Source organism: Ornithorhynchus anatinus, chromosome 4 (assembly GCF_004115215.2).
Source record: "Ornithorhynchus anatinus isolate Pmale09 chromosome 4, mOrnAna1.pri.v4, whole genome shotgun sequence".
Lineage (NCBI taxonomy): Eukaryota > Metazoa > Chordata > Mammalia > Monotremata > Ornithorhynchidae > Ornithorhynchus > Ornithorhynchus anatinus.
The window spans coordinates 60,860,914-60,886,805 of record NC_041731.1 but is presented as its reverse complement, the minus strand read 5'-3'; the positions used below and the strand labels follow the sequence as shown (position 1 = coordinate 60,886,805).

The 25,892-nt window shown below is 49.6% G+C and overlaps 1 protein-coding gene across 1 annotated transcript in view; it reads left to right on the top strand.

The window, feature by feature from the left end:
- Positions 1–6,370: 6,370 nt before the first annotated feature.
- Positions 6,371–25,892, top strand: part of NIPAL2 (NIPA like domain containing 2) — a 96,724-nt gene continuing 77,202 nt past the window's right edge. The window contains exon 1 of the mRNA XM_029062040.2: positions 6,371–6,509. Coding sequence (XP_028917873.1) covers positions 6,405–6,509 — 105 coding nt within the window. The 5' untranslated portion in view covers positions 6,371–6,404. The remainder of the gene's footprint in view (positions 6,510–25,892) is intronic.

Sequence of the window (25,892 nt, the reverse complement as noted above, 5' to 3'; positions counted from 1 at the left end):
GACGTGGCCGCACCTCAGAAGCATGAGATTCATTCCCTGCCCCCGGGGGAATTTACACTGAATTTGTGTACAGACATTTGAAAATTATTTTATTATTATTTTATTAATGAGGTGTACATCCCCTCGATTCTATTTATCGCGATCAAGTGGTCTTGTTTTCGTCTGTCTCCTCCCATTAGACTCTAAACCCGTCGATGGGCAGAGATTGTCTCTATCTGTTGCCGAGTCGTCCATTCCAAGCGCTTAGTCCAGTGCTCTTCACATATCAGCTGTGTGACCGTGGGCAAGTCACTTCACTTCTCTGTGCCTCAGTGACCTCATTCTGTAAAATGGGGATGAAGACTGTGAGCCTCACGTGGGGCGACCTGATGACCCTGTATCTGCCCCAGCAGGGAGAACCGTGCTCTGCGCATAGTAAGCGCTCAACAAATATCCGCATTATTGTTATCACTAAGCGCCCAATAGATACTATTGAGTGAATGACCGAAGGAAGGGGTCATGGCTGCTCCTTCTGGTTCCTCCTTGTAACTTACCCTAGAAGGCTAGAAGGGTTCCGGCCTCTCCCGGATCAGCGGAAATTTCAGAATATTTTGCACGTAGGAAATCGCTCCCACCAAATCGAGCCGGTTGGCAAGTCTGCCTCAGAAAAGGAGGCAAGGGAGACAAGAGGTCCTGGCTGTCAGCTCGTCGCGGGCGGGGAATGTGTCTACTGACTCTTCTTATATCGCACTGTCCCAAGTGCTTAGTGTCGTGCTCTGCACACGAAAGCGCTCAGTAAATACGTGCTCAAGAAATACCAGTGGGGGATTCATCGATTTTCCGAACCCCTCTGTCATGGAATCCGAGGCGTTCTTTTTGATTCCGATTGCTAGCCGGGTCTTCATCTGCAGGATGCCACTGTGGCAGGGAGAAATTCTTCGCCTCAGCTGGAAATAAAGCTAAGGATGCCACCTGAACCTCCACATTCTTCATCCTCCACCACGTGTTTGCTGTGTGACCCGGGGCAAGTGACTTCACTTCTCTGTGCCTCAGCTACCTCAACTGTAAAATGGGGATTCATTCCATTTATCCCCTTGATTCTATTTATTGCGATTGTTCTTGTCTGTCCGTCCGCCCATCATTAGACCGTGCGCCCGTCAGAGGGCGGGGACCGTCTCTATCGGTTACCGATTTGTCCATTCCAAGCGCTTAGTACAGTGCTCTGCACATAGTGAGCGCTCCATAAATACTATTGAATGAATTAAGACTGTGAGCCCCATGTGGGACACGGACTGTGTCCAACTAGATTATCTTGGTTCTAATCCTGGTCATGGGTTCTAATCCCGGCTCCGCCACTTGTCAGCCGTGTGACTGCGGGCGAGTCACTTCACTTCTCTGGGCCTCACTTACCTCATCTGGAAAATGGGGATGAAGACCGTGAGCCCCATGAGGGACAACCTGATCACCCTGTATCCCTTCAGCGCTTAGAACAGCGCTTGGCACAGAGTAAGCGCTTAACGAATGCCAACATTATTATTATTGTTATTGTTATTAGCTTGTATCTGCTCCAGCGCTTAATATCCCAGCTCTGCCACTTGTCAGCTGTGTGACCGTGGGCAAGCCACTTCACTTCTCTGTGCCTCAGTGACCTCATCTGTAAAATGGGGATTAAGACCGTGAGCCTCACGTGGGACAACCTGTATGTCCCCCAGCGCTTAGAACGGCGCTCTGCACACAGTAAGCGCTTAACAAATACCAACATTATTATTATTACAGTGCCTGGCACATAATAAATGCTTAACAAATACTATTAAAAAACAAACAACAAAAAAAAATCCTGCTAGCAGAGCCCTGTGAGCCCAGAGTCACTGCTGAAATACTCCAAAGCTAAGCAGATTTATTTGCTCCTACATAAGCGATGTCCCGGATAAGAATATATCATCAAATATTTTGTATTTAAGGGCCCGTCGATACTTGACCGATGGTTGAATCAGAATGCCGGCATGCAGTATAATCTCTAGATTGGACTGTTTGATCAACGTGGGGCTTGTCAAGTGCTTACCCGCTGTCTTATTATGCTAAGCGCTGTGGGAGAGCGGGTAGCTTATCCCCATTTTTACATGAAATAATAATAATAACGGTGGTATTTGTTAAGCGCCTACTATGTGCAAAGCACTGTTCTAAGCGCTGGGGGGATACAAGGTGATCGGGTCGTCGCACGTGGGGCTCACACTTTTTAATCCCCATTTTCCAGCTGAGGTCACTGAGGCCCAGAGAAGCGAAGTGACTCGCCCACAGTCGCACGGCTGACAAGCGGCAGAGCCGGGAGTCGAACCCATGACCTCTGACGCCCAAGCCCGGGCTCTTTCCACTGAGCCCCGCTGCTTCTCTAATAACGTTGGTATTTGTTAAGCGCTTACTCTGTGCAGAGCACCGTTCTAAGCGCTGGGGTAGATACAGGGTCATCGGGTCGTCCCACGTGAGACTCACAGGTAATCCCCAGTTTTACAGATGAGGTCACCGAGGCCCAGAGAAGTGAAGTGACTTGCCCACGGTCACACAGCTGACGGAGAAGCAGCGTGGCTCAGTGGAACAAGCTTGGGAGTTAGAGGTCACAGGTTCGAATCCCGGCTCTGCCGCTCGTCAGCTGTGTGACCGTGGGCAAGTCACTTAACTTCTCTGTGCCTCAGTGACCTCGTCTGTCAAATGGGGACTGAGACTGTGAGCCTCACGTGGGACGACCCGATGACCCTGTATCTTCCCCAGCGCTTAGAACGGTGCTGTGCACAGAGCAAGCGCTTAACAAATACCAACATCATTATTATTATTATTAAGTGGCAGAGCTTGGAAAGCGTAATCTGAAGGAAGTAAAAAGCGTTGGGGCAAAAAATGAATTCTTCTCCGCGTCCCCATCCAGAAAAAGAAAAATGTCCTATCGATGTTGCTAGGTCGGGGCCTCCTTAGAGGCTTCAAGATGTGGCCTTGGACAGGACGTTATTGATCGAATTGGCTTTCCCGGCAAGTCCCTCCCTTGATAAACGATCTGTACAGAGCCTCGCCCTAAACCTGTCTCGACTCGTTAAACACGGTCTTATTTCATATTGTCTCTATTACTCATCCCGAACGCGCCTCCGTAAACCCCGCGGGGAAAGAACAGAAACTCAAGAACCGTAACCTTCAAAGTTGTAATAACGTTGGTATCGGTTAAGCGCTTGCTCTGGGCCGAGCCCTGTTCTAAGCGCTGGGGTGGACACGGGGTCATCAGGTCGTCCCTCGTGGGGCTCCCGGTCTTCATCCCCATTTTCCAGATGAGGGAACCGAGGCCCAGAGAAGCGAAGCGACTCGCCCGCAGTCGCACAGCCGACGAGCGGCAGAGCCGGGGTTCGAAGTCACGACCTCTGACTCCCAAGCCGGTGCTCTTTCCAGTGAGCCACGCTGCTTCTCTACGAGGGAGGGGGAAGCTAATACATCACCTTCTCCGCAAGGTCCCGCTGGGCCGACGGCAAAGGCGCGATCTCTTCGGTTTTTGAGAGATCCAAATTTTCCATCCTTTCTCCCGGAACCTGCGTTCTGAACGCACGGTTTGCGGGCAAGAGCCGGAGGATGGCGTTGGACGGCTACCTAGACTTGGGAGAGGCTTTTAAATCGACGGACCGTGAACTTTGTCTGGAGCTTTATGTTGTGTTGGTATTTGAGAAGCGCTTGCTGGGTGCAGAGCACCGTCCTGAGCGCTGGGGGAGATCCAGGGTCATCAGGTGGTCCCTCGAGGGGCTCCCAGTCTTCATCCCCATTTTCCAGAGGAGGTAAATGAGGCCCAGAGAAGTGAAGCGACTTGCCCGCAGTCACCCCGCTGACAAGGGGCAGAGCGCGGGATTCGAACCCGTGACCTCTGACTCCCAAGCCCGGGCTCTTTCCACCGAGCCACGAAGTTTTGAGGAATGTCATCTAGGAGCTTCTGTGGGCCGATGACTAGGACCCTGTTAACTGGGCCGAGAGCTCACTGTGGGCAGGGAATGCGTCCGTTGTTGTATTGTACTCTCCCAACCGCTTAGTACGGTGCTCTGCACACAGTTAGCGCTCAGTAAATACCACTGAGTGAGTGAATGAATGGACGTTGAACCCCAGGCTGGAAAAAATATGCTGGAAAAAAATTATGGGCTGTTTCTCGGGACCAGCGTGGTGCTGAGAAAAGCAGCGTGGCTCTGTGGAAAGAGCCCGGGCTTGGGAGTCACAGGGCGTGAGTTCGAATCCCCGCTCTGCCCCTTATCGGCTGGGTGACTGTGGGCCCGTCACTTCACTTCTCTGGGCCTCAGTTCCCTCATCTGGAAAATGGGGATGAAGACGGGGAGCCTCACGTGGGACATCCTGATTCCCCTGTATCTACCCCAGCCCTTAGAACAGCGTTCTGCACAAAGTAAGCGCTTAACAAATACCAACATCATCACTATTATTGTTATTATCTGTTATTATTCATTCGGCCCCGCCCTGATCCCCCATTGGCTCCTGCCCCGCTAGCCACGCCCCTCCGGCCTCAGGCCCCGCCCCCTTTGAACTCACCGAACCCCATCGGCCTCGGCCCCGCCCCTTTCTGCCCCACCCTGATCTCCCATTGGCTGCCCTTCTGGCCCCGCCCCTTCGCCCTGGCCCCGCCTCTCTTGGTTACGGCGAACCTCATTAGCCTCGGCCCCGCCCCTTTCGGTCCCACCCTGATCCCCATTGGCTCCTGCCCCACTGGCCACGCCCCTCCGGCCACGCCCAAGCCCATTGGCCTCGACCCCGCTGGCCACGCCCCTGCAGGCCCCGCCCTGATCCCCCATTGGCTCCCGCCCTTCCGGCCCCGCCCCTTCTCCCCTGACCACGCCCCCTTCGGCCTCACCTAACCCAGCTGTCCCCGGCCCCGCCCATTTCTGCCCCACCCTGACCCTCCACGTGCACCTGCCCCGCCCTGCCCGCGTGGCCTCGCCCTGATCCCCATTGGCTCCCGCCCCGGTGGCCACGCCCCCTCAGGCCCCTGGCCACGCCCCTCTGACCACGCCCCAACGCATTGGCCTACGCCCCTCTGGCCCCGTCCCTGCCTGCCCCGCCCTGATCCCCATTGGCTCCCGCCCAGGTGGCCACGCCCCCTCAGGCCTCTGGCCACTCCCTCTCTGGCCCCGCCCAAGCCCATTGGCCTCGGCCCCTCTGGCCACGTCCCTGCCTGCCCCGCCTTGATCTCCCATTGGCTCCTGCCCTTCTGGCCCCGCCCCTTCTCCCCTGATCACGCTCCCTTTGGCCTCACCTCACCTCCCAGTGCCTCGGCCCCGCCCCTTTCTGCCCCCGCCCTGATTCCCTGCTCCGCTGGCCCCGCCCCCTCCGGCCCCTCTCTGATTTCCTATTGGCTGCTGCTCCTCTGGCCCCGCCCCCTCCGGCCCCCTCTCTGATTCCCTATTGGCCCCGCCCCCCTCCGGCCCCGCCCCGATTCCCTATTGGCTCCTGCTCCGCTGGCCCCGCCCCCTCCTAACCCCATTGGCCCCACCTGCCCCGCCCCGCTCCCCCATTGGCTCCTGCCCCGCTCGGCCCCGCCCCTCGAAGCCTCGTTTCCCCATGCTAAGACCTCGGGTTTAGCAGTCCCGGGCCGTGGGTTCTAATCCCGCCTCCGCCACTTGTCGGCTGTGTAACCTGGGGCCAGTCGCTTCTCAGGGCCTCAGTTCCCTCCTCTGTCAAATGGGGATGAAGACTGGGAGCCTCACGGGGGACCACCTGATCACCCCGTATCTCCCCCAGCGCTTACAACAGTGCTCTGCACAGAGTAAGCGCTTAGCAAATACCAACGTTATTATTCTTATAATTATTATTAGGATGGGGATGGACTAGTGGGAGCCCCACCCAACCACCCTGCACGTCCCCCAGCGCTTAGAACAGCGCTCCGCACAGAGTCAGAGCTTACTATTTCCATGACCCTATTTATTTCGTTAACGAAATGGACATCGCCTCGATTCTATTTAGTCGCCATCGGTTTTTCCGAGATGTTCTTCCCCTCGATTCTATGTATCGCCCTCGTTCTCGTCCGTCCGTCTCCCCCGATTAGACCGGGAGCCCGTCAAACGGCGGGGACCGTCTCTATCTGTTGCCCACTTGTTCGTCCCAAGCGCTTAGTCCAGCGCTCTGCGCATAGTGAGCGCTCAATAAATACCAATGAACCAATACGATGATGATGACGATTAGGATGGGGATGGTCGGTGGGAGCCCCCCGCGATGACCGTGTAGGTAGGTTTTCCCCCCCGCCCGCAGATAGTGACGCGCCTCGTTCCCCGCCCCGCTCGGGCATTGGCCGCGGCCCCGGGGGCGCCGCCCCTTCCCGGTCCCGGGCCCGGTCCCGGTCCCGGCTGCCGCGGCGCGGTGCGGGGCGGAGGGCGGGCGGGCGGCCGGTCGGTCGGTCGGGGGCGATGGTCCCGTCCGAGGCGGCCGCCGACCTGGCCGGCAACTTCAGCTACGGCGCGCGCGGCGCCGGCAACGGCTCCCTGTCCGGGCCCTGGTACGGCAGGAACCAGGTGAGGCCCCCACGGGGGGAGGGGAGGGGGAGCGACGGGGGGGCCGGGGAACAACGCCGGGACGGACACGCCCCCTCCCCCGGCGGGCCACGCCCCCAACCGGCCACGCCCCCCGTCGCCGCCAATCCCCGCCTCCTATTAGGGCCACGCCCCTCCCCGAATAGGCCACGCCCCCGGAGGCCACGCCCTCCGTCGCCGCCAATCCCCGCCTCCTATTAGGGCCACGCCCCTCCCCGAATAGGCCACGCCCCCGGAGGCCACGCCCTCTGTCGCCGCCAATCCCCGCCTCCTATTAGGACCACGCCCCCTCGCCTAATAGGCCACGCCCCCATAGGACCACGCCCTCTTCGCCACCCATCCCCGCCCTCCGAGTCTGGCCACGCCCTCCCCGAGAGGCCACGCCCCCAAACAGGCCACGCCCCCTTTGCTAACCACACCCTGCCTTCCCGTCCGGGACCCGCCCCCTCCCGGATAGGCCACGCCCCCAGCAGGCCACGCCCCTCCGTCACCCATCCCCGCCCTCCTGTTCGGGCCACGCCCCTCCCCGAATAGGCCACGCCCCAACAGGCCACGCCCCAACAGGCCACGCCCCTTCACGACCAGGCCCCTCCCTGATAGGCCACGTCCCACCCCGCCTTAGGCCCCGCCCCTTCAGGCCCCGCCCCTCCGAGCCCAGACCCCGCCCTGCATAGGCCCCGCCCCCTCTCTGCTCAAGCCCTCTGTGCTCAGGCCACGCCCCCTATCCTCTCGGCCTCCCTCCCTACTCAGACCCCGCCCCTCCATCCTGGGCCCCGCCCCTCCCTGCCCAGACCACGCCCCTTTCTCCCAGGACCCGCCCCCCTCACTGTCCAGACCACGCCCCTCCCTGCCCAATCTCCGCCCCTTCATTCCCAGACCCCGCCCCTCCCTGCCCAGACCCCCCTCCCTACTCAGATCCCACCCATTCCCTCCCAGGCCCCGCCCCTCCTGCTCTGACCACGCCCCCTCGTCCTCGGCCCCGCCCCCTTTCCCAAGCCCCGCCCTCCCCGCTCAGACCACGCCCCCTCTTCCCCAGGCCCCTCCGCTCCCTGCCTAGGCCACGCCCTTTTCTCCCTGACCCCGCCCAATTATTCCACCGCCCCGCCCTTCCAGACCAGACCCCGCCCCCTTTTCCCAGACCACGCCCCTCACGGCCCAGACCACGCCCCTCTCCCCGTGCCCCTCCTCCCCCTGCCCAGACCACGCCCCCTCTTCCCCAGGCCCCGCCCCTCAATGCCCAGACCACGCCCCCTCTTCCCCAGGCCCCCCTCCCCCTGCCCAGACCACGCCCCTTTCTCCCAGGCCCCGCCCCTCCCGCCTAGACCCCGCCCCCTTTCCCCAGGCCCCTCTCCCTTCCCCCGGAGCCCCCGCCCTCAGTCCTCTCCCCCCCGGGGGGGTTGCAACATTTGGGGAACACCCCCCCCCCCCCCCTTGCCCCCTTCAGGTCCTTAGTGCAGTCCCATCTCCTCCAGGAGGCCTCCCTCCATTCATTCATGCATTCATTCAATAGCATCTATTGAGCGCTCACTACGTGCAGAGCACTGTACTAAGCGCTTGGAATGGACAAATCAGTAACAGCTAGAGACGGTCCCTGCCCTCTGACGGGCTTACGGTCCAATCGGGGGAGACGGACGGACAAGAGCACTGGCAATAAATAGAAAATCGAGGGGAAGAACATCAACCCACCTTCCTCCCGCCCCCTCTCCCCTTTCATTCATTCCATCGCATTTATTCAGCCCTGACACTGTTCAGAGCGCTCGGGATAGTCCAGTCCAACCACAATGATGATGATGATGGCATTTGTTAAGCGCTTACTCTCTGCCGAGCACTGTTCTAAACGCTGGGGAGGATACAAGGTGATCAGGTGGTCCCACGAGGGGCTCCCAGTCTTCATCCCCATTTTCCAGATGAGGGAACCGAGGCCCAGAGAAGTGAAGTGACTTGCCCAAAGTCACACGGCTGACAAGCGGCGGAGCCGGGATTAATCATAAGGATAATGTTGGTATTTGTTAAGCGCTTACTCTGTGCCGAGCACTGTTCTAAGCGCTGGGGGAGACACAGGGGAATCAGGTGGTCCCACGTGAGGCTCCCAGTCTTCATCCCCATTTGACAGATGAGGCAACTGAGGCGCAGAGAAGTGAAGTGACTGGCCCACAGTCACCCAGCTGACAAGCGGCAGAGCCGGGATTCGAACCCCTGACCTCTGACTCCCAAGCCCGGGGCTCTTTCCACTGAGCCACGCTGCTTCCCCTGAACGTACTCTCCCAAGCGCTTAGTCCAGAGCTCTGCACCCGATCAAGGACTTAATAAATGCCACTGATTGATGAATGGATTTGCCCCTGAGAAGAATCGCCACCCAAAAGGATTTCATGGTGCGACGACGGCCCCTTCGCCCATTAATCCCCATCCCTCGCGTCACATCCCCGCTGGCAAAGACTCGAAGAACCTCCAGCATTTACCTTTAAACAATGCAGTGTCTCTTGTCTGAATATTACTTCCCCGGTAATTCAGATTTATGACTTGCAGTGAAGTTCCTCTAATATCCTGATCCGGGAGATAGCGTCTATTCACCAAGCCCTTCCTGGTGGAAAAGGGGACTTGCCTATTTTTGTGTCTTGTTTGTCGTTATATTGTTAATGTTGGTATTTGTTAAGCGCTTACTATGTGCAGAGCACTGTTCTAAGCGCTGGGGGAGACACAGGGGAATCAGGATGTCCCACGTGGGGCTCACAGTCTTCATCCCCATTTTACAGATGAGGGAACTGAGGCCCAGAGAAGTTAAGTGACTTGCCCACAGTCACCCAGCTGACAAGTGGCAGAGCCGGGATTCAAACTCATGACCTCTGACTCCAAAGCCCGTGCTCTTTCCACTGAGCCACGCTGCTTCTCCATATTGTTCTCTCCCCGACACTTAGTACAGTGCTTCGCACACAGTAAGCGCTCCGTAAATACTACTGAATGAATAAATGAGTGACCTTGCACTATCGGGTGTTGTTTCCCCCCGCCATTTGCCGTAAGGTTGAAAGTGGAACCTCTTTCACGATTTCCTGTTGCAGATTGTAAGCTCCTCGTCTTCAGCGAATGTGTCTTGTTTCCGTTGGATTTTCCCAAGTGCTTACTAGGGTTTCTTTGCCCTTTAGTCACCTCCTAAAACAATACACTTGATTTGCTCACTTGCCGTCGGGGAAAGCACTCTCGGTCTCGGTGATCTCGGCTTTGGATGTAGACGGCTTTCTAGTTGGGATTTATAAAAAATTATCATAAGAATATCCATCGCCCTTTTGTTGAATGAAATAGCAAGAATCGGTAACTCGCTTGGTCAGTGTCTTCATTTGGGCCCAACAAAAAATGAGAACTTACCTTCACCCCCGTTTCTCGATGGAGTCGGGAAGGCTTTAGCCTTTTTAAAAATTATAATAATAATAATAATGTTGGTATTTGTTAAGCACTTACTGTGTGCAGAGCACTGTTCTAAGTGCTGGGGGAGATACAGGGGATAAAGGGTTTCTTTGCCCTTTAGTCACCTCCTGAAAAAATACACTTGATTTGCTCAATTGCCGTTGGGGAAAGCACTCTCGGTCTCGGTGATCTCGGCTTTGGATGTAGACGGCTTTCTAGTTGGGACTTTTTAGAAATTATTATAAGAATATCCATCACCCTTTTGTTGAATGAAATAGTAAGAATCGGTAACTCGCTTGGTCAGTGTCTTCATTTGGACCAAACAGGAAATGAGGAGAACTTACCTTCACCCCCAATTCTCACCGGAGTCGGGAAGGCTTTAGACTTTTAAAAAATAATTATAAGAATATCCATCACCCTTTTATTGAATGAATTAGTAAGGATCGGTAACTCGCTTGGTCAGTGTCTTCATCTGGGCTGAACAGGAAATGAGGAGAACTTCCCTTCACCCCCGTTTCTCAGTGGAGTTGGAAAGGCTTTAGACTTTTTAAAAATTATTATAAGAATATCCATCACCCTTTCATTGAATGAAATAGTAAGAATCGGTAACTCGCTTGGTCAGTGTCTTCATTTGGGCCGAACAGGAAATGAGGAAAACTTCCCTTCACCCCCGTTTCTCACTGGAGTTGGGAAGGCTTTAGACCTTTTAAAAATTATAATAATAATAATAGTAATAATGTTGGTATTTGTTAAGCACTTACTATGTGCAGAACACTGTTCTAAGTGCTGGGGTAGATACAGGGGAATCAGCTTGTCCCACGTGAGGCTCACAGTCTTAATCCCCATTTTGCAGATGAGGGAACTGAGGCACAGAGAAGTGAAGTGACTCGCCCACAGTCACACAGCTGACAAGCGGCAGAGCCGGGATTCGAACCCATGACCTCTGACTCCCAAGCCCGGGGTCTTTCCACTGAGCCACGCTGCTTCTCTATAAGAATATCCATCACCCTTTCATTAAATGAAATAGTAAGAATCGGTAACTCACTTGGTCAGTGTCTTCATATGGGCCGAACAGGAAATGAGGAGAACTCACCTTCACCCTCGTTTCTCAGTGGAGTTGGAAAGGCTTTAGACTTTTTAAAAATTATTATAAGACTATCCATCGCCCTTTTATTGAATGAATTAGGAAGAATCAGTATTAGGAAGAATCAGAATTAGCTTCTCTAAAGGTCTGGGAAATGAGCTAAATTCAGAGTCCTCATTTTAGACATTTGGTATCTAGATAGACGTTTTTGAATTGCCGATTTGTCCATTCCAAGTGCTTAGTACAGTGCTCTGCACATAGTAAATGCTCAATAAATACTATTGAATGAATTGAAAACAGACTAAGTTCAATCCTGCTTGAAGTGCAAAGCGGTAATAATTGTTAGCGTTAAATACTTACCCTGTGCCGGGCCCCGTACCGAGCGCTGGGTAGATAGAAGATAATCGGGTTGGACATAGTCCCTGTCCCACAGTCTAAGTAACAGGAGGAACAGGGATTTCAACCTCGTTTTACGGATGAGGAAACTGAGGTACAGAGAGGTTAAGTGGCTCGTTCAAGATCACACAGCAGGCAAGTGGTGGAGCTGGGGTGAGAACCCAGGTCTGCTGACTCCCGGGCCTGTGCTCTTTTTACTAGGCTGTACTGATTCTCAAAGGAAGGAAGAGACATAACGATAATAATAATAATAATAATAGTGTTGTTTGAGAGCTTATTATATGCCACAACTGTAATAAGCCACGGAGTCTTGTCTTATGCCGACGAGTCATTTCCGACCCCATTTATTCTGTTAATAATGAGATGTTCATCCCCTTGATTCTATTTATTGCTTTTTTTGGTCCGTCTCCCCCGATTAGACCGTAAGCCCGTCAATGGGCAGGGACCGTCTCTATCTGTTGCCGATTTGTCCATTCCAAGCGCTTAGTCCGGTGCTCTGCACATAGTAAGCGCTCAATAAATACTATTGAATGAATGAATGAATGATCCATAGCGACACCACGGACACATCTCTCCCAGAACGCAGTAGATTCAAGATGATCAGGTTAGACACAATCCTTGTCCCATATGGAGTTTACAATCTGAGGGGAGGTAGAATGGGTATTTAATCCCCATTTTCAAATGTGGAAACTGAGGCACAGAGCAGTCAAGGACTTACCCAAGGTCACCCAGCAGGCAAGTGGCAGAGCCAGGATTAGAACCTAGGTCCTCTGATGTGATGAAGATTGGTCTTAAGTATAATGTTGGTATTTGTTAAGCTCTTACTATGAGCCGAGCACTGTTCTAAGCGCTGGGGGGAGATCCAGGGTCATCAGGTCGTCCCACGTGAGGCTCACAGTTAATCCCCATTTTCCAGATGAGGTAACTGAGGCCCAGAGAAGTGAAGTGACTTGCCCACAGTCACACAGCTGACAAGTGGCAGAGCCGGCATTCGAACCCATGACCTCTGACTCCCAAGCCCGGGCTCTTTCCACTGAACCACGCTGCTTCTCTAAGTGTCTCTTAAGTGTCTCCACACATAGAGTTTGTTGGACCCGTCTTAATTTTAGAATGATTTTAAACCATTTCTGTTCGTGTTACCCTTTCCCCCCACAATTACAGCTAGAAAGAGAAAACATAAAACGTGAAACTCTGTGGTTAGAGATCATCAGTTTGGGCATTGTGCTCTCTTCACTCGCTCTTCCCCAGCTCACACTCTTGGCTCCTCCCAAGCCAAATTAGGAATTGTCTCCCTCTTGATTCTTTGGCCTCCTTCCCTTGGCTCATATTCTTCCCCAACATGGAACTCCCTCCCCTCGCAATCCAACAACCCATGCCTCTCTCCACATATCGGAGAAGCAGCATGGCTGAGTGGCAAGAGCCCGGGCTTGGGAGTCAGAGGTCATGGGTTCGAATGCCGGCTCTGCCGCTTGTCAGCTGTGTGACTGTGGGCGAGTCACTTCACTTCTCTGGGCCTCAGTTCCCTCATCTGGAAAATGGGGATGAAGACTGTGAGCCTCACGTGGGACGACCCGACGACCCTCTATCTACTCCAGCGCTTGGAACAGTGCTCTGCACATAATAAGCGCTTAACAAATACCAACATTATTATATCCTCTAGATGCTAAACTCCTGGTGAGCTAGGATCGTCTCCATCAGCTCTGTCGTAACGTGCTTTCCCGAGCGTCTAGTACAGTGCTCTCACTGTTCTAAAGTGCTCAGTGAATACCACTGAAACCCTCATACTCTGCTGCTTCCCTTATCTGTTATTTATTGTAATGTCTGCCTACCCCCATTTAATTAACTCCATAATAATAATAAACAATAATGATCGTGGTATTTGCTAAGTACTTACTACGTTAATAATAATAATGATGGCATTTGTTAAGTGCTTAGTATGTCCCAAGCACTGTCCTTAGCACTGGGGGAGATACAAGCTAATCAGGTTGTCCCACGTGGGGCTCACAGTCTTCATCCCCATTTTACAGATGAGGTAACTAAGGCACGGAGAAGATAAGTGACTTGACCAAAATCAACCAGCTGATCAGTGGCGGAGTCGGGTTTAGAACCCGCGACCTCTGACTCTGAAACCCGGGCTCTTTCCACTAAGCCATGCTCCTTCTCACTGTTCCAAGCACTTTGTTAAGTACTGGGGTAGATACAAGATAATCAGAAGAAATACCTGATAATCAAATAAGAGCTCAGTCTATACATATATATCTGTATCTATCTATCATCTATTTATCTATCTATCTATCTATATCTATCGATCTTTGTGTGTGTGTACATATATATATGTATATATATATATATACACATCTGATTTTATATTTATGTATAAAGGCATATTTTATATATACATATAACCAGATAAACAGGTATATAGCACAAACAGTAATAACAGTATTAAATCAATTAAAAGCTCAGTCTAACTATGCATATATATCTCTATCTATCTATCTTTGCGTGTGTGTACATCTATATATACACATCTGATTTTATATTTATGTACAAAGGCATATTTGTTTAACCAGATAAATATATATAACCAGATAAACAGGTATACAGCATAAACAGTAATAACAGTAACAATAAACCCCACTCTTCCCTTCTACCCACCAGTAGCTCACAACCTGGCCTCTCATACCTCCTAACTCTGCCATTTTCCCCATTGTTTTAACATCCATCCCCCCGCTCGATTTTAAGCTCTTTGAGGGCAGAGATCATGTCTGCTGATTCTATTGTATTGTAATCTCCCAAACACCCAGTCCAGTGCTCTGCACAGTAAGCACGAGCTCCATAAATACTCCCGTTTGATTATTCAGTCCCCTTTTTACAGAAGAGGAAACCGAGGCCCGAAGAAGTTAAATTCATTCAATAGTATTTATTGAGCGCTTACTCTGTGCAGAGCACTGTACTAAGCGCTCGATGACTTGTCCAAGGTCGTACAGCAGGCAGGCGGTGGAGCTCGGCGTAGAACCCAGGTCCCCAGACTCCCAGATCAGTGCTTTTTATGTCGGGCAATGCTCCTTGAGGGCAAGGATTGTGTCTGCCGACTTGATTATATTATACTTTTTAGCCCGGTAGTTGCTCAAGAAATACCATAGATCGATTTAAAGTCCTCCTCGAATCCCAGCTCTTCCAGCAAGACTTCCCTGGCCTCCTATGTCATCTAACAGCCACCTCTAGCACTCAAAAGTTCATTCATACCCATCCTTGGCACTTTTATATAAGTCTATTCGATTGCCCGCTCAATTCATTTTTTTTTGCTACACCCGTGAAGATTTAATGTTTGACTCCCCCATTAGAGGGCATGCTCCTTGTGAGCAGGAAATATGTCAGTTTTTTCACTCAGTTCTATTGATTGAGCGCTTACCGTGTGCAGAGCACTGGGCTAAGCGCTTGGGAGAGTACGATATAACAATAAGCAGACTCGTTCCCCGCCCACTTCGTTCTGTGTTTCCCAAGCTCCTAGTACAGTGCGTGGAATTAATAATAAATAATGTTGGTATTGGTTAAGCGCTTACTATGTGCCGAGCACTGTTCTAAGCGCCGGTTGCCTCACACTCATTTACTTGCCTTATTACCTACCTGGATTAAGCCCTAGGAAACAGCAGACGGGGGAGACGTGTGGCTTAGCGGATAGAGCGCGGGACTGGAAGTCAGAAGGACCCGAGTTCTGATCCTGGCTCCCGCACTTGTCCAATTGTGTGACCTTAGATAAGTCACTTCACTTCTCCAGACCCCTGTTTCATTCATTCATTCACTAGTATTTATTGAGCGCTTACTATGTGCAGACCACTGGACTAAGCGCTTGGAATGTACAAATCGGTAACAGATCGAGACAGTCCCTGCCCTTTGACGGGCTTATAATCTAATCGGGGGAGACGGACAGACAAGAACAATGGCAATAAATAGAATCAAGAATCAATAAATAGAATAGAGAGATAGAATAAAGAGAATCAGTAAATATAGAATAGATAGAATAAATAGAATCAATAGTTTCCTCATCTGTAAAATGGGGATTGAGATTGTGAGCCCCATGTGGGACAGAGACTGTGACCAACCTGATAAGCTTGTACCTATCTCGGCACATAGTACATAGTCGGCACTTAATGAATACCACAGTTATTACGACGATTATTATTACTGTTGTACTCAGAAATACGAGACGCAGAGAGGCACGTGCGGGGGTTTATGTGTTATGCTTGACAGGAAACGTAACGAAAGAGCCATTTTGTGGAAGTGAGCGTGAGGCTACCTGAGCCTAGAATGTTTCTTCAGGGGGAATCTGTTTCCTTCAGTCCAAAACCTTCCTTTGAACGTGAGGACCACTTTAGGGAGCCATGGAAATCAGTAGATGAGCCTAAGCAGAGGAGATTGCACATGAAATCGGAACACCAGACATAGAACCACCGGATGCCGTAACTGTACCTGACCGGGGACAAAGCATCTGGTAAATAACTGGCTTATCGGGAATAAATCTGGATGAATGTCCACCTTAATATCCCTGGGGGTTAGAAGGGGAAGCAATCAGCAAATGGGAGGTTTTTTTCATTTGTTTTGATTTTATGAGGGACAGGGATGGCTTGCTTTTTTTTATGGTATTCGTGAAGCACTTCCTAGGTGCCAAGCAGTGTTCTAAGCGCTGGAGTAAATCAGGTTAGACACAGTCCAGGTCCCACATGGAGCTCACAGTCTCAATTCCCATTTTACAGGTGAGGTAAACTGAGGCACAGAGCAGTTCAGTGACCTGCCCAAGGGCCCCCCCCCCCAGCAGACCAGTGGCGGAGCTGGGATTAGGACACGGGTCCTTCTGACAACCAGGCCCGTAAACTATGCACAAAGCCATGCTACTTGCTTGATGAACTTTTGGACTTTGCCCAGGCTGATGGGGACGGGGGGGGAGCTCTCCAAAGAAATTCCAGCCTATATGGTGGCAACAGGTGCAGCTAAATAGAAATTTCCTTCTCTTGTTTTTCTTTTTTTATGGTATTTGCTAAGCATTACGTGCCCGGCACTGTTTTAAGGCCTGGAGTAGATATGAGCCATTTGGGTTGGAAAGACTTGTCTTCATTAGCGGTAGTATCTTAGTTCGGCGGATCAGAGGAGGACATGTCAGCGTCCCCTGCCCTGGCGGGGCAGTGTGCTGGACAGTGTGGAAGCGGCAGCAGAAGAGGAGCCTGCATTCGTTCATTCGTTCAGTAGTATTTATTGAGCGCTTACTATGTGCAGAGCACTGTACTAAGCGCTTGGAATGGACAAATCGGCAACAGATAGAGACAATCCCTGTCCTCTGACGGGCTTACAGTCTAATCGGGGGAGACAGATGGACAAAAACAGTAGCAATAAATAGAATCAAGGGGATGTATATCTCATTTGGCATACATCTCCTTCCCGGTTTTGCAGGCTCAGATTTAGGGCTCCCCAATCTCTGTCTTTCTCCAGCCCCGAGGTGGATAAAAATAATAATAATAATGTTGGCATTTGTTAAGTGCTTACTATGTGCAGAGCACTGTTGTAAGCGCTGGGGTAGATACAGGGTCATCAGGTTGTCCCACGTGAGGCTCCCAGTTAATCCCAATTTTCCAGATGAGGTAACTGAGGCCCAGAGAAGTGAAGTGACTTGCCCACAGTCACACAGCTGACAAGTGGCAGAGCTGGGATTCGAACCCATGACCTGTGACTCCCAAGCCGGGCTCTTTCCACTGAGCCAGGCTGCTTCTCTAACCCTAAGGCGGACAGGAAGAAGAAAAATTGGGCCTTCAGGCCGGCTTCTTCTAGCCACACTGGGGGACCTCAGAGCCTGGGATCACCCGGAAACAATTGGGAATGTGGGGATGCAGGGTCCAAAGTTGACGAGCGACCCTGTCTGGATTTGGACGTGGGTGGGCATCTGGATTTGGAGGTGGATGGGCAACCGCCGGAGTCTTTTGAGGAGTGGGGAGCTATGGACTGAATGGTTTTTCCGGACAAACGATCCCGGCAGGAGAGTGAAATATGGACCGGAGAGGGGGAGAGACAGGAGGCTGGGAGGTCAGTAAGAAGGCCGATTCAGGAGTCAGGGCAGGATGCGATAAGTGCTGGGGCCAGTGTGGTAAGCAGTTTGGCTGGAGAGGAAGGGGTGGATTTTCAAGATATGGTGAAGGTAGAACAGACAAGATCACATGACAGAATGAATATGCAGATTGAAAGAGAGAGATGAGTTTAGGATAATGCAATGGCTAGGGGCTCGTGAGACGGGGAGGATGAGAGGCACTGACTGGGAAATCGGAAGGACAGAATTCGGGTGGGAAAATGAGCTCTGTTTTGGACACGTTAAATTTGAGGTGTCTTTGGGACACCCAAGTAGAGAGGGGCTTAAGCGAGAAGGAAATGTGAGACTGCAGAGGAGGAGAAGGGTCAGGGCCGGAGAGGTTGATTTGGGAGTCATCTGCATAGAAATAAGTCTTGGTGCTGTCTCTGCTTCTCCTCCTGGTGCTCTTCCTAGCTCTCCCATTTCCCCATTCCAGCAGCAGTTCTCTCATTCATTCTTGCAATCATTTATTGAGCACTTGCTGCGTGCAAAGCACTGTACTAAGCACCTGGGAGAGTACAGTATAACAACAAACAGAAACATTCCTGCCCGCAATGAGCTCACAGTCTAGAGGGGGAGACAGACGTTAATATAAATAAATGAATAAATAAATAAATAAAAGACATAAAAGATATATATATATATATCTTTATATATATATTCATAAGTGTTTGTGGGGCTAGGAAGGAGGAGGGTGGGGTCCTCCAGGCATGCAGCTATGGAGAATGTCTTGAATTCCAAAATCTACATCTCCAGCTCTGGTCTCTCTGCTTCTCGGCAGTTTTTCATTTCCTTCTGCCTTCAGGATTTTTTTTTTAATTGGTATTTATTAAGCGCTTACTATGTGCCAGACTAGGCCCTGGTTTGGATACAAGCTAAGCAGGTTGGATAGAGTCCCTGTCCCACTTGGGGCTCATAGGCTTAGTCCCCATTTTATAGATGAAGGAACTGAGTCACAGAGAATTTAAGTGACTCGTCCACAGCCGACAAGTAGTAGAGCCGAGATTTTATTTTAAAATTATATTTAAGCCCTTTTGAGGTGCCAAGCACTCTACTAAGCACTGGGGTAGATAGTGTAATCGAGTTGGACACAGTTCCTGTCCCACGTGGGGCTCTCAGCCTTAATCCTTATTTTACAGATGAGGGAACTGAGGCCCAGAGAAGTCAAGTGACTTCCCAAGGTCACACAGCAGACAAGTGGCTGAGCCAGAATTAGAACCCAGGTCCTTCTGATTCTGATTCCCAGGACCATGCTTTATCCACTAGGCCAGGCTGCTTCCCTACATCTCCCTTACACTGGCGGGACATCTCTACTCGTCTCTACTGTCACGGAGTCCTTAATACAATTTGTCAAATCTGGGGGCAAGTCGCTCCCACATGTTTTATGTACAGACTTGGGAATAATTCTCAAACAAAATCCCCGATTATTTTTGGCCTTTTTTTTCCAGATGTCAAAAGTCTCCTTTTTTTCACAGATAACCATTTACAATCCATACTATAGAAAGGCGTAGAGGCATAAAAACTGTTGCGTGGTCCCTTAATCATTATTATTATTATTACTACCTGCCTATCTACCCTCCTCCCAATCCAAAACTCAAAGTCCTTTTCAGTTCCTCTGTTTTTGGCCTTCCTTGCCCATTCTCATTTCACCCTGCCAACCCAGTCAGTCAGTTGCTAAATCTTACTTTGCCTTCAACCTTACGGACAGTGGCAGGAAATTAGTACAGAGAAGAGACCTTTAATTTGCAGGACAAGATCTGAAACCGGTAATCAGAGAAAAGGAAGCAAGCCAGGGCGGTCTAGTGGATAGATAGAGCACAGGCCTCGAAGTCAGAAGGACTTGGGTTCTAATCCCGGCTCTGCCACTTCTCCGCTGCGGGACCTCGGGCAAATCATTTCACTTCTCTGTGCCTCAGTTACCTCATCTGTAAAATGGGGATTAATTCTGTGAGCCCCTTGTGGGACAGAGACTGTATCCAACCCAATTAGCTTGTATCTACCCCAGTGCTTAGTTCAGCCCCTGGCACATGGTAAATGCTTAACCGATACCATTAAAAAAAAAAAAAAAGATTCTCAATGTAGGAGGCTTACAAGGGCTCAGGAGAGAGGAAACAGAATCAGATAATGGAAAGCAGTCCATTTGAGGAGTTTAGACAGGTGAAGGGATAAGAGTTCAGCCAGTCTGTCTTTATTGCATTTATTGAGCACTTATTGTGTGCAGAGCACTGTACTAAACCCTTGGGAGATTACAATATAACAGTCATATTCCCTGACCACAACGAGTTTACAGTCCAGAGATGAGGAAATAGCTGGAAAAGGAAATGGGAGCACAGTCCCCCTCCCCACCCCCCACACTATTATTAGACGCCAAAGCTAGAAATAACAGGTGGGAGGTGGAACGGAGCAAATATTTCTAAAGAGGTGAGCAGAGAGGGAATGGATCCAAAGCACAGGTAGGGGGGTTAGATTTAGAAAGTAGGCAGGTGTTGTCTTGGGACCGGCATAAACAAGAATGTGGATATGGGAGATGAAAACATTGACGAAGCCAAAAGAACAACTGGGGGAGATAGGTGTTATGTTCTCTATTATTAGCTTAGGAGAATTAGTGATATCACAGATTTGTTTTATTCATTCATTCATTCAATAGTATTTATTGAGCGCTTACTATGTTCACAGCACTGTACTAAGCGCTTGGAATGTACAAATAGGTAACAGACAGAGAGAGTCCCTGCCCTTTGACAGGCTTACAGTCTAATCGGGGGAGATGGACAGACAAGAACAATAGCAAAATTATGTCTAAAAAGCTAAAAGAGTCATTGGCGAAAATAGGCACAACTGGGCCAGCAGTTTGAAATGCTTACTAGCCTGTTCCCTGAGCTAGGGGTTTTAAAGAATTCATCTGCCCAAATGAAATATAATCTGTAGCAAAAGCAACTGCAGCCAATAGAGACCGATGGCCCAAGGAAGTGTGAAGGCACACAACTCATTCACGTCATTAAAAGAAAGAGACACACCATCACTATTCCAAAAATGAGTAGTTCCTTGTGTCTGTCTCAGAATTTAGGAAGAAAAAGGCCTATTTTACTAACACATTGCTTATCCTCACGCCAATCGTTATCAACTGCCAAAATTTGTTCTTATCTAGTGAAAATATTTGGATTCAGAAATCTCTTTGTACCTTCATAATTCAAATAAGTTTATTTAAAACCCGCCTTTGAACTGATTACCTTGTGTAATTCTTACTTTTCTAAAATTGCCACTCTGGTCCTGAGCTTGAGAAATACAGGTTTGAGCACCGTCGACCTCTGAGTCGAGTATAAAACAAATTCTTTCGGATTTTGCTTCCTTCCTCCCCTACCTTGTTTGCGGGAGAGGTGTCACCAGTCATTAAATCCCAGGTTGGAGCAGCTGACCTTCACCCTCGGTATGAGCCGGAGTTAAACAGACCAGCCACGCCTAGCTGTTTGGAATACAAATTTCTGTGTTCCACCTCTCGTGTTCACGGTACCGGAGAAGCGGGAATGTATACGAAGGGACAGGATCTCTAATACTCCACACACCGGCTCGTTAAAGCCGCGCTCCTGGTCATCTCATTTATCGGGAAGACAATAAGTGCTTGGGAGAGTATGATGTAACAACAAAGGGATACATTCCCAGGCCCCATCTGCTCATACCTATAAAATTTCATCACCATTGGCTTCATCTCTGAATCATAGGAAACCTGTCTGTATTCATAAACGCAGAGAAGAGAGGGAGAGAACCAGAGTTGCACAATAGTTCTATGACAAGATCTTGCCGTTGGAGTGGAAAAATGAATCCACTGCCCAAAATTATATTTTTAATAATAATGATGATGGTGTTTGTTAAGGGCTTACTATGTGCCAAGCAATGGGGGGGATACAAGGTTATCAGGTTGTCCCACGTGGGGCTCACAGTCTTAATCCCCATTCTACAGATGAGGTAACTGAAGCACAGAGAAGTGAAGTGACTTGCCCAAAGTCACACAGCTGACAAGTGGCGGAGCTGGGATTCAAACTCATAACCTCTGACTCCCAAGCCCGGGCTCTTTCCCCTGAGCCACGCTGCTTCATTGATGCATTCAATGATTCATTGATTAGAGAAGCAGCGTGGCTCAGTGGCAAGAGCCCGGGCTTGGGAGTCAGAGGTCATGGGTTTGAATTCCGGCTCTGCCACTTGTCAGCTGTGTGACGGTTGGGCAAGTCACTTCACTTCTCAGTGCCTCAGTGCCCTCATCTGTAAAATGGGGACTAAGACTGTGAGCCTCACGTGGGACAATCTGATTACCCTGTATCTCCCCCAGCACTTAGAACAGTGCTCTACACATAGTAAGCGCTTAACAAATACCAACGTTATTATGGTGTTTATTGAGCACTTGCTATGCGCAGAACACTGCACTAAGTGCTTTGGAGAGCACAGTACAACAGAGTTGGCAGGCAAATTCTCTGCCCACAATGAATTTACAGTCTAATACCTTTCAGCCTACAGTCCAATACCCCCAAAGAATTCTGCACATTCTACTCAAATGGAGTTTTACGGAATTAATTGATGCTACCACCTAAGAAAACTGTATGCATTTAGGGGAAACACTCAGTTTGTTTAAAAGTTAATGCCAGTGCTATTCCTAATTTGGATGAGAAATAAGGAATTCTAAAACTACTATAAAGAAAATCATCGGGCAGGTAAAATATCTAGCCAATTCCTTGGGGCGTAATACTATTTTCCCATAAGTTTCAAGGGATCCTTAATGATCAGCAGAACTTTTGATTCAGTTGCTTCTGGACTATTTTTTCTCCTACTTCATCTGGTCCTAGAAAGCATATTCACAAGTCTTCCAACAGAAGATACAAGAGAAAGAGCCACTTTTGGTCCAATGAATACAAGCAATGGGGGTAAAATAGCCTTAACTGCATCTTGCTGCAACACTTGGGAAGGAAATTAAGGGAATTAGCATTCGTTCTTTTTTCCTATTTGCATGCTTCTGTGACAACTAAACTTAATAAGGTGGTCATGCTTCAACATGAAATTTGGTTGTTATTAATTCCTACCCAGTATCAGAGAAGAGTTGGTGGGAAGAGACCAAAATCAATATGAGATGAACATAAAATCCCTAAACCCTGTTACACTTAAGCAACATTCTGTAAAATTGACAAAGCATCTCAACTTTTCATTTTTAAGATAAATGTTTTCTGAAGATTTTCCTTTGAACTGATTTTCCTTTTCAGGGTCTATCTCTTTTAAATCTAAATTTGCTTCATATGCAACGGCTCTATGGCTGTAGAAAAATTCTGAATCTTCACTTCTGACCAGAGATATTCCAGAATAGAACCTCTGAGAATAGGTTTCTAAACCTAACTTGTGGGTGTGTCTATTAACGGTCGTCAAACGTCATATGACACACCTTGTTCCCCTGGATCATAAGTGTGAAAGTGATTAGAAAAACCTGTGGATGTGGATTTAAAAAAAAAAAAAAGCCTATTCAGGAGGAAATCAACCTTCCTACCATTCCTTTCCAAGCTCTTCAAAAGCAAATTGCTTACACCTGCTGCCTCCATTTCCTCTTCTCCAGTTCTCTTCTTTATCTCCTCCAATTTGGCTTCTACCCCCTCTACTCCACAAACTGCCCACTTTAAGGTCACCGATGACCCCTTTATGCTAAATCCAACGACCTCTACTCCGTCCTAATCCTCCTCGACTTCTCAGCTACAGGTTGGACCACCCCCTTCCCCTGGAAACACTACCCAACCTTGGCTCCCCTGACTCTGTCCTCCCCTGGTTGTCTTTCTATCTCCCCGGATGCACCTTCTCAGTCTTTTTTGTCGTGTCAGTCAATCGGTGGTATTTATTGAGCACTTTCTGGGTGCAGAGCACTGTACTGAGTGCTTGGGAGAGTACAGTCCTCTCTCTTGGGAGACCGACAGACATGGGAGGCAGAGGAAGAATCCCTTAAAAAACTGAGATGGATCATACAGGTAAGAGGAAGACTAGGAGAAAATTAATAGAAACTAAGGTTAAATGGTGTTTCGAAGAGAAAGGAATGGTTCCCGGAATGGTTCAGAGGAAGCCAGAAGGTCAAGGTGCATTAGGTTTGGGTAGAATCGTATTTATCGAATGCTTTTTACGTGCAGAGCACTGTGCTACGCGCTTGGGAGAGAACGATGTAACACAGTTGGCAGACGCGTTCCCTGCCCACAACGAAGCAGCACGGCTTAGTGGAAACTGCACAGGCCTGGGAGTCAGAGGACGTGGGTTCCAAACCTAGTTCTGCCACATGCTTGCTGTGTGACCTTGAGCAAGTCATTTAACATCTCTGTGCTGCGGTTCTCCTGTTGTCCCTCCTAGTTAGACTGGGAGCCCCATGTGGGGCAGTGACTGTGTCCAGCCTAACACATATCTACCCCAGTACTTAGAACAGTGTTTGACACACAGGAAGCGCTTCACAAATACTATAAAACTGTATATTATAAACTTGCAATTATAAAATAAGATAATTTTATAATAATTATAAAATAAGATTGTCTCTGTTGCCGAAGTGTACATTCCAGGCACTTAGTACAGTGCACTGCACATAGTAAGTGCTCAATAAATACGATTGAATGAATATAAAAAAATGAGCTTACAGTCTAGAGGGGAAGACAGATATCAATGTTATTCATTTAATTCATTCAATCATATTTATTGAACACTTACTGTGTGCAGAGTGCTGTACTAAGTGCTTATTTTGATATGTTAATATAATTAATATATTAATATAATGTTGGTATTTGTTAAGCGCTTACTATGTGCAGAGCACTGTTCTAAGTGCTGGGGTAGATACAGGGTCATCAGGTTGTCCCACGTGAGGCTCACAGTTAATCCCCATTTTCCAGATGAGGTAACTGAGGCACAGAGAAGTGAAGTGACTTGCCCACAGTCACACAGCTGACAAGTGGCCGAGCCGGGAGTCGAATAATGTTAATAGATATTAATAAATATAAATGAGTAAATTACCTATATGTACATAAGTGCTTCAGGGCTCTGGGAGGGATGAATAAAGGGTGTAAAGCCAAATTCAAGAGGGCTATCGAAGGGAGGTAGGAGGGGGCAAGGTGATTGAGTGCTCCTATGGTAAGGAGTTTCTGCGTGATGCCGAGGTGGATGGGCAACCACTGGAGGTTCTTGAGGAGTGGGGAAACGTGGACTGAATGGTTTTGTGGAAAAATCATCTTGTCAGAAGAGTGAAGTATGGACTGGGATGGAGAGAGACAGGAGGCAGGGAAGTCAGTGAGGAGGCTGATGCAGTAATCGAGGTGAGGGAGGATAAGTGCTTGGATTAATGTAGTGGCAGTTTAGTCGTGGAGGAAAGGGTGGATTTTGGTGATGTTGGGAAGGTTGAACCAACAGGATTTGATGACAGATTGACTGTGTGGGGTGAATGAGAGAGTTGAGTCAAGGGTAACACCAAAGTTATGGGCTTGTGAAACAGGAAAGATCATGGCGCTGTCTGAAGTGATGGGCAAATCATGGGAAGGACAGGGTTTGGGTGGAAAAATGAGGGGCTCTGTTTTGGATTTGTTAAGTTTGAGGAATCGGCAGGACATCCGAGTAGAGATGTCTTGGAGGCAGGAGGAAACGTGAGACTGCAGAGAAGGGCAGAGATCGGGGCTGGAGATTTGGGAATCGTCTGCATAGAGGTGGTAGTTGAAACCGTGGGAGCCAGTGAGTTCTCCAAGGGTAATAATAATGTTGGTATTTGTTAAGCACTTACTATGTGCAGAGCACTGTTCTAAGCGCTGCGGTAGATACAGGGTCATCAGGTTGTCCCACGAGGCTCACAGTTAATCCCCATTTTCCAGATGAGGTAACTGTGGCCCAGAGAAGTGAAGTGACTTGCCCACAGTCACGCAGCTGAGAAGTGGCAGAGCCAGAATTCGAACTCCCAAGCCTGGGCTCTTTCCACTGAGCCACGCTGCTTGTAGATGGAGAATAAAAGGGAACCCAGAACTGAGTCTTGACGACTCCTTCAGTTAAGGGGTGGGAGGCGACGGTAACCTTGAAACAGCGTGGTCTCAGGTAGGCACAAAGTGAGGAAAGAAGGGGAAAGTCGATAACACTCTTATCCCTACCTGTCCCCCTTCAAGGACGTTTCTATTGGCGTAGTTTCCATAGCGGGGAGGGATGGGGGAGGAAGAGAGAGGGAAAGGAAAAGGAGACAGAGCTCTGCACACAGTAAGTGCTCAATAAACGCCATTGATCGATCAGAAATACTCTGTTCTGTGACCACAACCTGCACCTGAACTTCCATTCATTTATTCTATCGCATTGAGTGGTTTGAATCCTGGCTCTGCCACTCGTCAGCTGTGTGACTGTGGGC